The sequence below is a fragment of the Poromitra crassiceps genome (genome assembly GCF_964638095.1).
Source record: "Poromitra crassiceps genome assembly, chromosome: 23".
Taxonomy (NCBI): domain Eukaryota; kingdom Metazoa; phylum Chordata; class Actinopteri; order Beryciformes; family Melamphaidae; genus Poromitra; species Poromitra crassiceps.
In genome coordinates this window covers 17,230,270-17,245,077 of record NC_139639.1, presented here as the reverse complement: position 1 = coordinate 17,245,077, position 14,808 = coordinate 17,230,270, and the positions used below count along the sequence as shown (strand labels likewise).

General features: G+C 45.5%; 1 protein-coding gene across 3 annotated transcripts in view; it reads right to left on the bottom strand.

Annotated features, from left to right (window-relative positions):
* Positions 1 to 241: 241 nt before the first annotated feature.
* The window catches only part of LOC310797054 (serine/threonine-protein kinase tousled-like 1-B), a 16,656-nt gene continuing 2,089 nt past the window's right edge, over positions 242 to 14,808 (bottom strand). For 2 of the 3 annotated variants that reach the window (XM_083659330.1, XM_083659332.1), the window contains exons 2-22: positions 14,349 to 14,470; positions 14,051 to 14,119; positions 13,590 to 13,628; positions 13,380 to 13,455; positions 13,243 to 13,286; positions 13,055 to 13,144; positions 12,789 to 12,875; positions 12,523 to 12,615; positions 12,196 to 12,306; positions 11,503 to 11,639; positions 9,941 to 10,132; positions 8,556 to 8,622; positions 7,694 to 7,791; positions 7,206 to 7,287; positions 6,995 to 7,086; positions 6,727 to 6,816; positions 5,749 to 5,918; positions 5,239 to 5,374; positions 4,490 to 4,601; positions 4,245 to 4,352; positions 242 to 3,440 (exon numbers count right to left, since the gene is read on the bottom strand). In XM_083659330.1, coding sequence (XP_083515456.1) covers positions 3,291 to 3,440; positions 4,245 to 4,352; positions 4,490 to 4,601; positions 5,239 to 5,374; positions 5,749 to 5,918; positions 6,727 to 6,816; positions 6,995 to 7,086; positions 7,206 to 7,287; positions 7,694 to 7,791; positions 8,556 to 8,622; positions 9,941 to 10,132; positions 11,503 to 11,639; positions 12,196 to 12,306; positions 12,523 to 12,615; positions 12,789 to 12,875; positions 13,055 to 13,144; positions 13,243 to 13,286; positions 13,380 to 13,455; positions 13,590 to 13,628; positions 14,051 to 14,119; positions 14,349 to 14,470 — 2,165 coding nt within the window. In that variant the 3' untranslated portion in view covers positions 242 to 3,290. The remainder of the gene's footprint in view (positions 3,441 to 4,244; positions 4,353 to 4,489; positions 4,602 to 5,238; positions 5,375 to 5,748; positions 5,919 to 6,726; positions 6,817 to 6,994; positions 7,087 to 7,205; positions 7,288 to 7,693; positions 7,792 to 8,555; positions 8,623 to 9,940; positions 10,133 to 11,502; positions 11,640 to 12,195; positions 12,307 to 12,522; positions 12,616 to 12,788; positions 12,876 to 13,054; positions 13,145 to 13,242; positions 13,287 to 13,379; positions 13,456 to 13,589; positions 13,629 to 14,050; positions 14,120 to 14,348; positions 14,471 to 14,808) is intronic. The other variant, XM_083659331.1, reaches the window with a different exon arrangement.

Genomic DNA, 14,808 nt, shown 5'->3' with positions numbered 1-14,808 from the left:
GGTGCTAATCTCTAATCTGGCCTTGACATGGGTTACAATTTTGTCCCTTCCTACTCATCTCAAGATAAGCATGCAGGAAAAGCTAAAGAGCAGAGGCATTTACGCCAAAATACAACTGTGTTACTGTCACTTTAATTGATACATTTCCTGCCATGGTGCACTGAATATTAGTCACCATTAAGCCACTGGTTCTCAAAGTGGGGTCCGGGGACCCCCAGTGGTCATTGAGAGGGTTCCAGGGGGTCCCCAGCAAAAGAAGGTAGTAATTTATTTTCTCTATAATTCCATCCATAATTAACAATGACAGAATGTATGACTATTTTGGTCATGGCTTTCATACAGTTTCTGTAATAAAACATCTAAAAGCAAAAATCTTATCAGACGGGGGACCCTGGGACAAAATCTTATCATATGGGGGTCCGTGGTCTAATTTGTGTTTGTTTAGGGGTCCTTGACGTGGAAAAAGTGTGAGAACCGACTGGTCTCAGCAGCATGATCATTTTTCAGCAGGTCCAGCGCGGCGTGATACTGCAAAATCCAACGACAAACGGTTTAGCCGTGTATAGTTATCTACTGGTGTCTTATATCAGAGCTCGCTGACCCAAGGCTATCAGTGGCCTTTGTACTTACTCCGTGTTGTCATACACTGTTAGCGAGGTTGTATTACCCTACAAAGAAAATATGGGTCACGCAGGAGTAGGACTTGTAAGGCAATCTTTATTGCATATGAATGACATGACCTAGCGTTGCACCCCCTCCACTGGTGTGATTTGACATGAATCGGCGCTCAGTGATGGCTTTACTTACATCCCGTCTACACATGGTTGTTATTAATAGTCTAGTATGCACTTGATATTAGCACCCATTTTGTACTATTGTGTCATCAACCAGGAGAGAGAGGAAGGGGGGGGGGGGGAGACAGCACGGGTTAGGTGTGTTTGATGCCTTACTGCATCCAAGTGGATATAATTACAATGTATCAAATTGAACACAGACTACACCTGTTTCATTCATTTCATTGCACTTCCATCGCTTGCTTTCAGTTGGGAGTAGCGCACGGTGAGCAGGTATTTCCTTCAATTTAATCTGCCTGTCATGTTATTCTAAGGTCTGTGTTTGGGCCTTCTTCTTTTGTTGTCCATCGAAAGGGCTCGCACACGGAAAAGCAATTAAGACTTCATGCTTGTTATTGAAAGCAGGCCAGAATACAGAGAGAGAGGAGAGGAGATGGCCGCCACTTGCTGCGAGAGGCTCCCACTTTGCCTTCTATCTGACCAGAGGACATTTCTCTCTCTAGCCCCTGGTGTGCTTTGGGCAGGTTGCCTGCGTTTGGGAGGGCATCAGATGTCACGACGACGCACAGAGATGAGCATTTTATATACTGTATATACGGGCCGGCCATATTTTGATATGTCCACTTCATTTCTAGCTGCGGTCAATCATGTTGCAAGTGGACAACCTGGAGCACGCCTGCTGCTACCCCCCCCCCCCCCTGCACCGTGCAGGAAAAGGTCTGACCGTTCCTCTTCTTCCAGCATCAACACACAGTATACAGGGACTTTGCTCCAGAGCATCGCTGTTGAACTTTTACATGACGGTAAACAAAAACCCACTTGGACATCGATGTTGGTGCTGCATCCCCTCACAGGGGGGGCGGGCGGGGGTCCATTTGAGAAAACGGGGCCGTGGAGAGTGTTCCTCTTAACACAGTTCAAGTATGCATATCCCAGGCAGAACCATAAACACAATTATGAACTAAAAGCAACATTTATAGCAGCAAAATGAGAACAGCTTTTCAGAAGAACACAAACTGAGCAAGTGAGACATTGGGAAGCAAGGGTAAGATTCATTATTATATATTTGCTAGTGGGGCAATGTTTGCTCCTCCTGTGCATGAAATGTACACTAAATTCTGTTGCTGCCCCCCCCAACCACAATAGTCCTGTAACGGCAGAGTCTTTGCAATACAGTAACAGTTGATCCAATCCTTCGGTTCAGTTCGTGTCTATTCAGGCAGGATGATGAGAAAAAGAACTTCTTGTACTAGAACAATAATATGGCAATACTCTGCCTTTTCAAACATTTTTGACTATGCTCTCGTAACTGGTATGATCAGATTCCTTTATCCGAACAAACATCAAAAATGGATTAAGACAGATTCACAGGTCCACATTGTGTAAACCCAATAGTAGACCTGATTTGGATTTCATAACAATGGAAAACAGAACAGAGATTTGGACTTTGCCTACTCAATAGTCCAGCACTGATTACACTGAAGTACTTCATGCCAAATCTGTGAGACCATATGATCTTGGTGATCTTGATCTGAAGTGCAAATCAGTCCCAGAACTTTATATCTGGATTTTTTTTTTAAGTCAAGCCCCATAGGGTTACAGTGTCACTGTTCGACTCCTGCCTGCCCTGTGCCACACTGACCACAAGCCCAACCCCCCCCCCCCCCCCCCCCCCCACCCCCGTCTCCTGCAGAGGGATTAACAGGGTGTATTCAATAATTCAATAAGATGAAACCCATTATTTTGTGCAGCAGAGTAGAAACGTAACGCAGAGCCGACTCTTGAATGCATCGTCCATATCTGGCATGCAGACACTTGTACCCGCTCCGCACCACGCATCTATTTTCTTCCCTCCATCGAATACCACCCTCGCGAAAGCAACAAAGGAACATCTTTAACGGCCGCTCCGGGTTGAATCGATTCTTTCTCGACGGTCTGGCATCTTATGAAGTGCACCCTTATAGTGTGTAGGAAGCGAAGAGGTGGGCTTGGACAGGGCATCTAGGCACTCTTATAGCTGTTGAAATATCTCTGTGGGGGGGGGGTTAACTAATAATCAAAGTCAACAAACATCCACTAGCTTCATGGTTACCTTTTCTTGCTCCACAGATAGGAGGCCAATCTAGCACAGGGAAACAATGCCGAGCAATTCCACCGACTCTCTTCCGATCCCTGTCCCTCTCTCTTTCCACGTCCCTTCTGTTTGACAGTTTGTGTCACGTCTCTTCCCCCCCTCCTCTACCTCTCAGTCGCATTAGGGGCACAGTGCTGTGCGACATCTGCCAAGGCAGCATCCCCCCTTCCTCCGCTTCTCTTGCGTCCATCTTATTCCACTTCATTCTGCTCTGCCACTCGTTCTTCTCCGTTCAGGAACAGCTCAGGTAAAATGGTCCGACCCCCCCCCCCCCCCCCCTCCACCTTCCCATCGTCCTCCAATTCGAACAATCCTGCCGTGGGATTGGCCAGAGGCTCCTGTCAGTCATGTGGGAGAGCCAGTCAGTAGGTGGAGAGAGAGGAGGTGGCCATTTGCAGGGAGCCGGAGGAGTTGGAACGTCTCATGTGAGGGAGGAGGTAGGCGTCTGCGCCCAGTTGGTGGACGTCGAAGCGGTCCTCCTTGCGATAGGCCAGACAGCGCCGGATAAACGCCTGGGAAGCAGAGGGACGGATTTTACACACCGAGCAGCAGGCTGTGTGTGTGTGTGTGTGTGTGTGTGTGCAGGCTGTGTGTGTGTGTGTGTGTGTGTGTGTGTGTGTGTGTGTGTGTGTGTGTGTGTGTGTGTGTGTGTGTGTGTGTTAGGCACTGGCCCGTAGGGATGTGAATCTCTCCTTAGACCGATTCAATATGAATCTTCACACAGAGTTTGCGATACACGACAGGGAATATGTCAACAATTCGATATGCCTGCATTCATTTTTTATTTGATCCGATACAATTTGATTCGGTGCCATGAAGAGAAATGCAGGCTATGGTTGGGACTCAACAAAACATCCATCCGTCCATTAAACAGACATTTTAATATTAGCATGATAATGTCATTAATGTCTAATTCTAATTCTAATTAATGTCTGCTAAGTGAAATTGTAACATTGTAACACCGTAGCATGATAATGTCATTAGCATTGCATAAAGAGAAGGCAGCTGTGTAAAATATCTGAAATCTTTCAAACAATATACAGTATATATATTCTTTATAATTTGATATTTCTAAGGATTTTCCCCCAATTAACATTCAATGTCCCTTACATTTCACAATCTTTCAGCAATCCGACCCACTGCTAGAAATATGAGAATCTTGCATTCCACTCCACAAAAACAAAATATGGAATCACTGTGGAAGTGTCAGTGTAAATTAAACAGGTTGTCACAGATTGCAATGACAGCCTAAAATCAAATTTCAAATTTGTCTGTGTTTGGCACTGCAATATTGGGGGAAGGGGGGGGGGTGTTACCTTGGCCTCTGTGCTGGCCTGTGGTTTAGCAGGGAACTGGACCTCTGTGGCTTTGAGGATGGTGTTTTCCTGGAGAATGTCCTGTTGAGACTGGTTGTGACCAAACGGCTAGAGAGACAAAAGCACATTATTAGCACCACCAGTCCAATAGCTTTTACCGTGCTTTAACATTTCAAGCTACGCAGTTCTTGTTGTGGACACTGAATCAGGACAGATGACGGTGTAAATGGTGTGTGGTGTTCTACCTTGCGTCCATAGAGGCACTGGAAGAAGATCACTCCCACAGACCAGACGTCCACCTTGTTGGAGATCTTAGGTGGCTCCTTACCCACCACAAAACACTCTGGAGGGAGATACCTAGAACACACACATGGAATAATATGTAGTAATGTAGTAGTAGTGTAATAATGGAGTATAATATGGAGATATTATACTAATTGTGGTGGTGTAATCCATCAATGCCGTACGATGTATTAGAGTTCATATGCATTTTTGCTGCTCAGACTGTATGACTATTTTATGAACAGTACAGTACAATTTCTAAGAATCTTGATGAACAGCCAGACTGTTCAAATCTTCTGTATTTGCTGATTAAGTCATCAGTGTCCTCTGTCCTCTTTAGGCCAGATTAATGATCACTTGGGAGTTATGCGACCAGGAAATTATTTTGGTTATCATTATTTTATAGTTAGATCCGTCAGCAACTAAGCTTTCAATTACATGCTTGACTGGGTGTAAAAGTGAATAAATTTCCATTATGTTTCCAGACAGAGCTTTACAGAGATGCATCATTTCCATAATTTGTCAACGCCTGGGTAACACACTTTTAAAATGAGATGAAACTTTAATAAGCACCACATGGGAACATTTGTCTTAGTGCTCCACCTTTTCTGTGACAGTAGGAGCTGTGTGTCGACCATTATGTGTGTGTGTGTGCGTGTGCGTGTGCGCGTGCGTGTGCGTGTGCGTGTGCGCGCGTGCATGTGTGTCTCACCAGTAGGTGCCAGCCCCCTGTGATGTGAGGTCCATCCCGTCTACGCCATAGTTGTCATCGTCCATGATCTTGGACAGGCCAAAGTCTGTGATTTTGATCTCTCCACACGCAGTACCATCCACCAGTAAGATGTTACCTGCCACACAAACAGTCAGACTCAGCACCGAGCGGGTGGCAGCGGGAGACAGACAGAAGAGCGCAGGTTCACTTGTTGGGGTCGATTGGTTTTGCCTATAGCCATATCATCACCAGCTGCAAAGCCCATCTTGCACCTCGGGTTGACAAGGCAAGCTCTCACAGCAGTTGAAAGGATATTGATAACCGACTCTAGTCTTGTGTCCTCCTCTTCCAAAGAAGTTGCAGAGAAAGCAAACCTATGCACTGTATGCATCTAATTTCCAATGATCTATATTTATCTTTAGATAGAAGTATCTTTCTCTATGAAAGATACTTCCCCTTCAGCAGCAAATCCTCAGTCATGTCCACGTGCTGTGTGGCCGTGTGACTCACCGGGTTTGAGGTCGTAGTGGATGATGGGGGGTTTGATCTCGTTGAGGTAGCGCAGGGCGTTGACAATCTGCATGACGATGGAGCGCGCCTCCTTCTCCGACATCAGTTTGTTTTGCTTCAAGTAGAAGTCCAGGTCGTTGCCCTCGCAGAATTCCAGCACTGTACAGAACCTGGCAGCGCGCAGGAGAAGAAGAGGCGGATCAGAGATGAGGGAAGTTCAACAATGAAGTGAAAACAGACCTGGGTCAAACAGTACTCGCAAATAATTCCTGGTGTTGATTATCAAAACAACAATGTAATAATACTGGGACTATTGTATGGATCCCCGAGGGTAGAGCTGCAATGATTAATCAATTGTCAACTATTAAATTAATCGCGTATTAATTTAATCGAGTATTTCTTATTTTATTTTTGTAAAAATTCTCTAATTCCAGCTTCTTAAATGTGAATAATTTCTGGTTTCTTTACTCATCTATGACAGTAAACTGAATATCTTTGGGTTGTGGACAAAACAAGACATTTGAGGACATCATCTTGGGCTTTGGCAAACACTGATCGGCATTTTTCACCATTTTCTGAGATTTTATAGAGCAAACAACTAATTGATTAATCGAGAAAATAATCGACAGATTAATCGACAATGAAAATAATTATTAGTTGCAGTTTTACCCGAAGACAGATGATCTTTTTACCTGGTACAAATTGCTGGTCAAGAACGGTCTCCACAAACATTACGCTGCCCTGTTGCCCGTACCAGATGGGTTTATGCATCAGGACAATTCATATAGTGTTAAGCAAAGTTACTGATCCTCGCTGTATTGTCCCACACTACTGCTCCACCAAGCGGTTTGAAACCCAACGAAAACAAATGATTCAGAAACGCTATTTGACCCAGTGCTGTGTGAAAAACAATTTCAGGATCTGGATCTGTCACCGCTAGAAGGGCTGCAGCTGGTAGCGAGGTCAGAGGTCACTCACGTGTCGGTATCCAGGGAGAAATAGTCATACAGTTTGACTATTCTAGGATGGTCCATCTGCTTGTGTATCCGGTATTCCCTGCATGCATGCCTGGAAGGAAATTAATGTTACCGTGACAGGAAACATCCGTTAACCATACTGATGGGGTGTTGTTGGAGATACATTTTGTCTGTGTGTGTCTAAAGGTGTGTGTGTGTGTGTGTGTGTGTGTGTGTGTGTGTGTGTGTGTGTGTGTGTGTGTGTGTGTGTGTGCGTGCATGGGACCTACTTGTGGTAGTTCTCCTTTTTCTCCTCTCTCCAGTTCTTGTTGAGTTGGTGGATTTTAACAGCCGCATAGCGCTGCTCAAATAGGTCAAAAGCCTGTGTGTGTCAAGAAAACATACACTCATCAGTCTCCGAACATTCATAACAGAGGGAGAAGGGATGGGGGGGGGGGGGGGATAACCCTAATAAGGAAAAAATATAAAATAAAAACGTACCTTATAGACTTCACTGAAGCCGCCCCTGCCCAGCAAGTGCAGCAGCAGGTACCTCTCGTTCAGAGTAGGATGGTCTTTAAACCTGGGTGAGGGGACACAGAAAACACAGTCACGCAATCAGCCCTCATGGTCGCACTTAGTGAGCACATCCTCAGGTGCTGTGGGTTGGAAATGCGTCTCTTCTTGTACCTTTGCCTAGCCAATTCAGTATTAAATAACTACTTAAAATGCACATTTATGTAACAGTATTTGACTTGGCCCACATTGTAATCTTGTGTTGTTTTTTGTTTTTAATCTTACATTTATTTTTAACCACTTTTCTTGCATTCTTCTTCTTCTTGTAGTTGGTCTCCTCCAGATTAAATTTTTATTATTATTATCATCCAATATTAGCTTGTATTTTTGCTAGTTCCAATTAACACAAGTATTACTCGACATGGACAAAGTCCCTCAGCAGGCCATGGCTCCAGCATGTGGAATGGACTTACGATGAGCTGTCCTCGTTGTTGATCCTCTTCAGCTCTCTGATGTGGAGGTTCCTCACCCTCTCCAACCGCTCCAGCTCTGCTTGGATCTCAGCTTCCTCCTACACACACACAGACACCATAATGTGACGGTGAAATTATATTCTTCTCCTATTTGAAGACTGACACGCAGTACTTTTAACCTCATGCAGTGGTCATTTCCATGTGTTTGTCTGCGCCCATGTGTCATTTTGAGTACCGTAAATTCCGGACTATAAGCCGCACCGGTGTATAAGCCGCACCTGCAAAGTTGACTATTTTTTTCTTATATAAGCCGCACCGGACTATAAGCCGCGGGTGTTTTAATGGTATTTTTTTTTTTTTTTTTTTTGTGTTTTAATGTTTAATTACCATATGTAAGGGTTCATGCACAGAGGGGATTGTCGGGAAAGAGATGGCTGTTTGAGGAAGCTCCCATTTATTAACATTTCAACAAAACAACATAACACAACACCACCTGTGTTGTTTTTTACAGTGCACACAGTGTCATACAGTGTCATACAGTGTGGTGAAAAGAGGGCAAGAGAGGAAATTAAAACTTATTATAGTTATATAGGATTTATAGTTAGAAAGAGTGCTAAAAAAGAGAGATTTTTTTTTTTTTTTTTTTTTTAAATCCATAGATAAGCCGCACCGTTATATAAGCCGCAGGGGCCAAAAAAGGCCAAAAAACGGGAAAAAAAGGTGCGGCTTATAGTCCGGAATTTACGGTAGATTTTCACTGTTTTAATCAACATTTTTTTGGTCAGTTTGAACATTCACTAGTTCAAACAACTTCCAGTCCTGTGCTGTTCTGACTGATTGATATTTCTTTGGGGTCACCCACCTTCTTCAGATGACCGAGGCGAAGCTTGAAAATCTCTTCCTGCTCGTGGTACTCAGCCAGGGTCAGTCTGCCAAAATATGGACACAAGTCTCAACCATGGTGGAGGCATCATGTCATAAGCTACGAGAAACTGATGAAAATGTGGCACGGCAGTCCCATAGAGCTCAACAGTCACGTGACTTTTCATGACGTCATTTGCCCTGGAAGTAAGTTCTGCATTCATTTTCTCCATAGACATTTCGATAAATCCTTATATAACGAGTTTTAAGGCTGGAACCAACCAAGCCACCCCGTGACCTACTGAATCGTGAGTGACCATAAAATATTCAGATTAAGCAAGAACAAAAAATAACAACGGGAAAAAAATGTATTTCCTCCCGCCGTTATTTTTTGTTCTTGCTTAAACCGAATGTTTTATTGTCACTCACGATTCTCTGGAAGACTGGTTGGCTTGGTTCCAGCCTTAAAACTCGTTAAGGATTTATCAAAACGTCTATGGAGAAAATGAATGTGGCAATTACTCGCGGGGCAAGTGACGTCACAAAAAGCCACGTGACTGTTGATCTACAGCTGTGACGACACAACAATGCTTTTGGGCTGTCACTTCTGTCCAAGGTTGACTTCAGTTTACATCACCTAACGGAATAACAATCTACTGATAGAACCCCCCGTCCCCCGTCCCCCGACACACCATTAGGACACTTCTAAAATTTCAGTTGGGATTTTATCGGTGCAATAATAGACAGATGTTCAAAACATCTTGATATTTCCAACTGTGCAATTTGGTCAGTAGAAGGCCCCCCACGCTCCAGTGCATTATTCCCCAGTGGGACATTTGGTTGACTTTTAAAATCAGATTGCTGCACTGGGAAAGCAGCTTGTTCTCTGCAGGTTGGCAGCATGTTTGGTTCACTTGGCTCTCTGGGGAGTGAAATATGATAACACTTTGACAAAACTGTGTGGGCTGCATTACAGTCTGATGTGGCACCTTCCTTACATGGGTGCAGCGGGTACTGCTGGGTGTGAAATCATCAACAACACCGAATCAACACTGACGGCGACATTCATTTTGGACTGCAGGAGTTTTTAGATCAATTCAAATCAATTTCACCTAGCGATGGTTTTATTCGCCTCCAATTTAGGAAGGGGTGAGAACCTCACACGTTGCTGACAGATCGTAGAGACGCCATCAAACGTTGAACACCTTTTAATGCGTTCATGACAATGACTGGATCGGCATTGATATAGGGCATCCAATCAAGTTCTGAACACTTCTGAAATGGATCACGTTGAGAATAGCACCCATCGCATTCAAAACTAAACAAGCTGCTTTTTAAAAAGCGCGACGTTTCATCGACAGTATCTACTGATTGCAGTGTACTCACAGTTGCGGCAAGGAGGGCTTGAGGAAGGGGTCGGGGTCGTTGCCGTTGACCACCTTGGTTTTGCGCTGCTTGGGCTCGGAGGTGGAGGCCACCGACAGGGAGGGGGACGAGGGATTCGGGGGCTTCCTCTTGGCCAGCAGCTTCCTCTGGCGCTCGATCTCCTCCCTCTGCTGGTTGATGCCCTCCTGCTGCCTGCGTACAGAAGGGCACAGACAGGGGGAGGGAACGGGTTATGAGTAATACTGCAGCAGACAAGGAACAGTCAGTCATTCACATGTGCTGCACCTGGCTGTTAGGTGGAACACTTTCCAATCATTTGTGTGTCTTTGAATATCGGCACTATGTATAAAGAACCAATGCAGAATCTAAGCAACGGAACCCCTGGATGGCCCCACCATTTTCTCCCCAATTGTATTTGGCCAATTCCCGGAGGGAAGGTCGTTGCTCCTAGCCTGGTAAACCAGCCCGTCACGTGAACTCACATTTCATTTGGTTCTGCGAGACGGTCTGGCCCTAGTCTCTTAAAACAGACTGTATCATCTACATCCGGCGAATGCAGCTATATACAGTCTGTACGTTACACCCCCAGAACATGCACAAGGAAGTTGGGAAAAAAACCTTCAGACTGGAAGGAAGTTCTACGGAATCCGACCAATCACGACACGCGAATGCGGCATATTGGATTCTGATTGGACTAATGAGCGGAAGACCCGCCTTTCTGCTTCCCATTCTGGTTGGTGCATGATTCTCCCCCACGAAGTACAGACGGTATGGCGGAAGCATTTGAAAATTGCGGAAGGCAACTCGTCTGTTCTAAGAGACTAGTCTGGCCCCAACTCTTCACCCAGTCTTTAGCAGGGGCGGGAGCATGGGCGGGCGTAGTTGCCTTGACAGACGACTCCTTCAGGCCAATCAGGGTCGGATACAGTCAAACCCAAATCCACTCGGGAGAATGGCAAAAACAAAAGCCGAGAAACTCCGCGGTTGCGGCGATACTCCTGTACTTGTTTAATTGTTGTTATTGAGTCTATTTCTGCAATAACTGCACTTTATGGCTGTTTAAACTAGACAAACGCTGACATGACTCCTCGAGAGGATCAGGCAAGGAGGTGGCCATTATTGTTTTGTTAGTGCAGTGCTAGTAGCGTTCCTGATTGGCCAACTTGCGCTGTCAATCACAGCGCAGTCGCTGATTGGCTCTTCCGCTCTGCAGCTTCTGCTAAACCCCCCCACTGGCTTTGGGGCCAGACCGTCACGCAGAACCGAATGAAATATGAGTTCACGTGACGGGCTGGTTTACCAGGCTACATTGCTCCACCCCTGATCTGGGAAGAGCCGTAGACTAGCACATGCTTCCTCCGATACATTTCACCGGCAGGACTTCGTGCGTGGGAGGATCACGCTATCCATTTATAACGTCTGCAACATTCAAGTGCAACAAGATCATACTCAAGCGAAATTTGTTCTGTACATCGGCAAGTCTACTGCATCAGAAATATGGCTTTTGCATGGTGGATTTGTCACAGTCACATCAAAGACTGCGTGCGCTCGCAAACTCTTACTTGACCAGGTTCTGGAATGCGTATCCGTCGGTCCACTGCTCGGTGTAGGACGCTCCGTGTCGGACCGTGGTGAAGTGGCCCAGACGCAGGCGGTCCTGCATGCTCTTCTCACGGCACGACTGCTTCTCCTGGGTGCTCTGTGCACAAGACGCAGCCACACAGTTTCAAAATCAGACAAACCCCCATTTCAGAAAAGCTGATGACACATAGCACAGCTTTTTTTTATGGCACTTTTTCTTTTCTTTTTTTTTCACACAGGAAAGATTAACTGAGCAATGAGCGTGCATCCTCTTTTCTAGCCAAGCCCTGCTGTACATTTGCACAGTTGCACATCTTCACACCTGGGAGCTGCTGAGTACAACCACAGTCTCTCACTTTTGGCCACTGACCAGCTAACCTCTAGACTTCATCTGCCCCCAGAATGAAGTTATAGTAGGTAAGCTTATTTAAAAAAAATAAACCCTGTGGAGATATTCAATTTCAGACAATGTTTTACTCTATAGGGTTATGCTCTAAGGTAATATAACGCTATATGTTATGGTCCACGTCGTGCGTAACAACGCCCCTTAGCTGTTGGAAAAATCCCTGTAAACTTGGGGCTTGTAGCATTTTGAAGAGTAGCTCTGAAATTCTTTCTGGCATACATGTACATGAGCAAACGTATGGAGGCGTGCGTGCATGTGAAGACGATACCTTCTCTATGAGCAGTTTCTTGCTCATGGTGATACACTTGTTCAGCCTTTCCTTGTATTTCTCCAGGAGTTTTTGCTGCTCGTCGATCTGCCGCCGCAAGTCACAGTTGGCCTGTTGAGGAAAGGCAACGGGACCAGCGTTAACTCTGATCGTGTAGGTAGGCACAAACATGTTAAAGATTCAATCAGATAGAACCGTTAACTCTGATCGTGTAGGCAGGCACAAACATGTTACAGATCCAATCAGATAGAACGGCTCCGCTTCATATTAGCCAATCATACACTTCCCCGCTTGCCCTCAAAATGGAGGTATTAACACACTACTCACCCTGAGCAGATCATCGATCCGCCCCTCCTTCTTTTCCAGGTCCAGACTCTTGTTGCTCTCTAGAGCAGCTAGTTTCAGACCTGTCAACTCCGTCTGAGAGAGAGACAGACAGAGAGAGAGAGAGAGACAGAGAGAGACAGAGAGAGAAAGAGAGAGAGTGAGAGTGAAGTCAGAGGCGTATTCATTCATTAATGTAAATATATTGCAGAAAGATGTGTTGATTCTGAAAAGATGAGGTGTGTGAAAGCCTGTGTGTGCCATATTACCTGGACACACTTGCTGGAGGAGGCTTTGGGATTCATCAGGTGTTCCCCGAAACACAGACTGGTGGGAGAGGAGCTGTTCTGCCGGATCTACGGACAACAAAGAAAAAGAAAAAGAAAAACACTATAATACTATATCTATATCTCTACAAAATCACCACATCGTATCATAATAACACACAAGCCCTGACTCGCGCAAGCATGACGTGTAAACAACTGAGAAAGTCCCCTGTGGAAGACATTCGAGTCTTTGTGAAATGCTTACTTACGATTGAGCCCGGGGCAGAGTGCGAGTTCTGTGGGGAGCGGAGCGCCAGAGGGAGGCCTCGAACTGGACTGGAACCATTTCCACCCTGGAACTTTGCAGGAGAAACAAATAAGACGGATTTAACACTCTAGGTTGAGATTATATGAGGATGATCAAACAATATCTGACAGCGGTTACTGTAATACCAACATCAAAGTAGTCGCTGATCTTGGGCCCGCGTGTGGAGGTCTTCCCTGTGGGGGGGGAAATGACAAGAATTTTAACGGAGCCGTCGCTAACGCGCAGATGCCTCCATTACACTGATTTTGTGCAGCTGTCAGTCAGACCTTGGCTGCTCTCTGATTGGGTGTCAGCTTTCCTCTTTCTCCCTCTGGACGATTCAGAGTGCTTCTTCTCCGGGGTCTGTTCAAATACAGGAAGTAAATAAGGCACACAAAAAACAAAATAATGAATGCATAGATGCCCTTCTGCCTAACAAAGCTGATTGGGGTAGTGGTGTTTGGAAGGACAGAACAGTAGGAAGGAGAAGGACATACTGAGTAGGCAGGGGAGCTCCCTCTCTTCAAATCAGAGTTCTAGAGAGAGAGAAGAGTCAGAGAGGTGGTGGGAGTGGGAACGATAGGAAGACCAGTGGGAAGTGCAAAGACAAAGTCAGACAGTCACATTGAGTCTGTTGACAAGGCGTTTCTGTGTCTAGAAAGGCTTCAGTTCATCGTGGGCACCTGCATAGCAAACAGCATATTTACTTTCACCATGCTAACCTAAACTGTATAGAGATTATTCACCTCTCAAAAATGAATGATTCTAAATACAGTGGATAGCAAACTGTAATCCTTGTGCCAAAAGACAATACATTAATTGTACATTTATTGTATACTTTCAGACAGACAAGTAGAGCAGCATTCCAAACCTGCTAGAGGCCACCTAGGTATCTGAGCATCACAGATATAACTGTATGTGTGTGTGACTGTGTGTGTGTGTGTTTTGTTTATTTTACCTCTGATTCCTTGTCACTGGAGGAGCCTAGACTGCCATAGCTGTGGTTGGAACAGTCGTTGGCCAGACCCTAAACACAAACAGAACGCAGGCAAAATAATCAAACACGTGGGGCAACAAGGAGCAGTGGCGTGAAGCACGACGACGACGACCTGCTGAAACGTAAGCATCACTGACTAGAAGGCCCGGAGGCGGGGCCTCAAGAGAATCCAGACCCGAGGTTACTAGGTGTGCCTTCTATGCGTTTGTTTGCGTGACTTATCTCCAAAATAAGCCGTGGATTTGTCTGTCTGCGTTACCTTGGCGCCTTGACTGGTGCTCCCAGTGCTGCCTCCAGTGTTTCCGCTCACGGCTCCCATGAACCTGGCCTCCAGCAGCTCCTGTCTCCTGGGGTCCAGGCTGTGCAGCTCCTCCATGGGGCCTATAGCAGGTCACAGTTGACATGTTAGCCGACACCGCGTACAGGACAATGAGGGCAGCAGGAGAATCAGGTGAAATGCCTACATCACAACATTCCTGTGACTGAGAATGACAAGAAAGAAAGCAAAATAAGCACTAAGGGGGGGCAATAGACTGCATTTTTTAGGAGGGGGGTTGGGGCAATTTGATAAAGTAAAGGAGGAAAATGTAGGATTTGATTGAGTGGGGATAGGCTGATGATGTAAGGTAGTTCTTTAACAGAGGATTGTTCAGCCTACGATATAAGATGGAGAGTGACTGTGCTGTTCTGACTGGAGTGGGAAGGTCATTCCACCATTG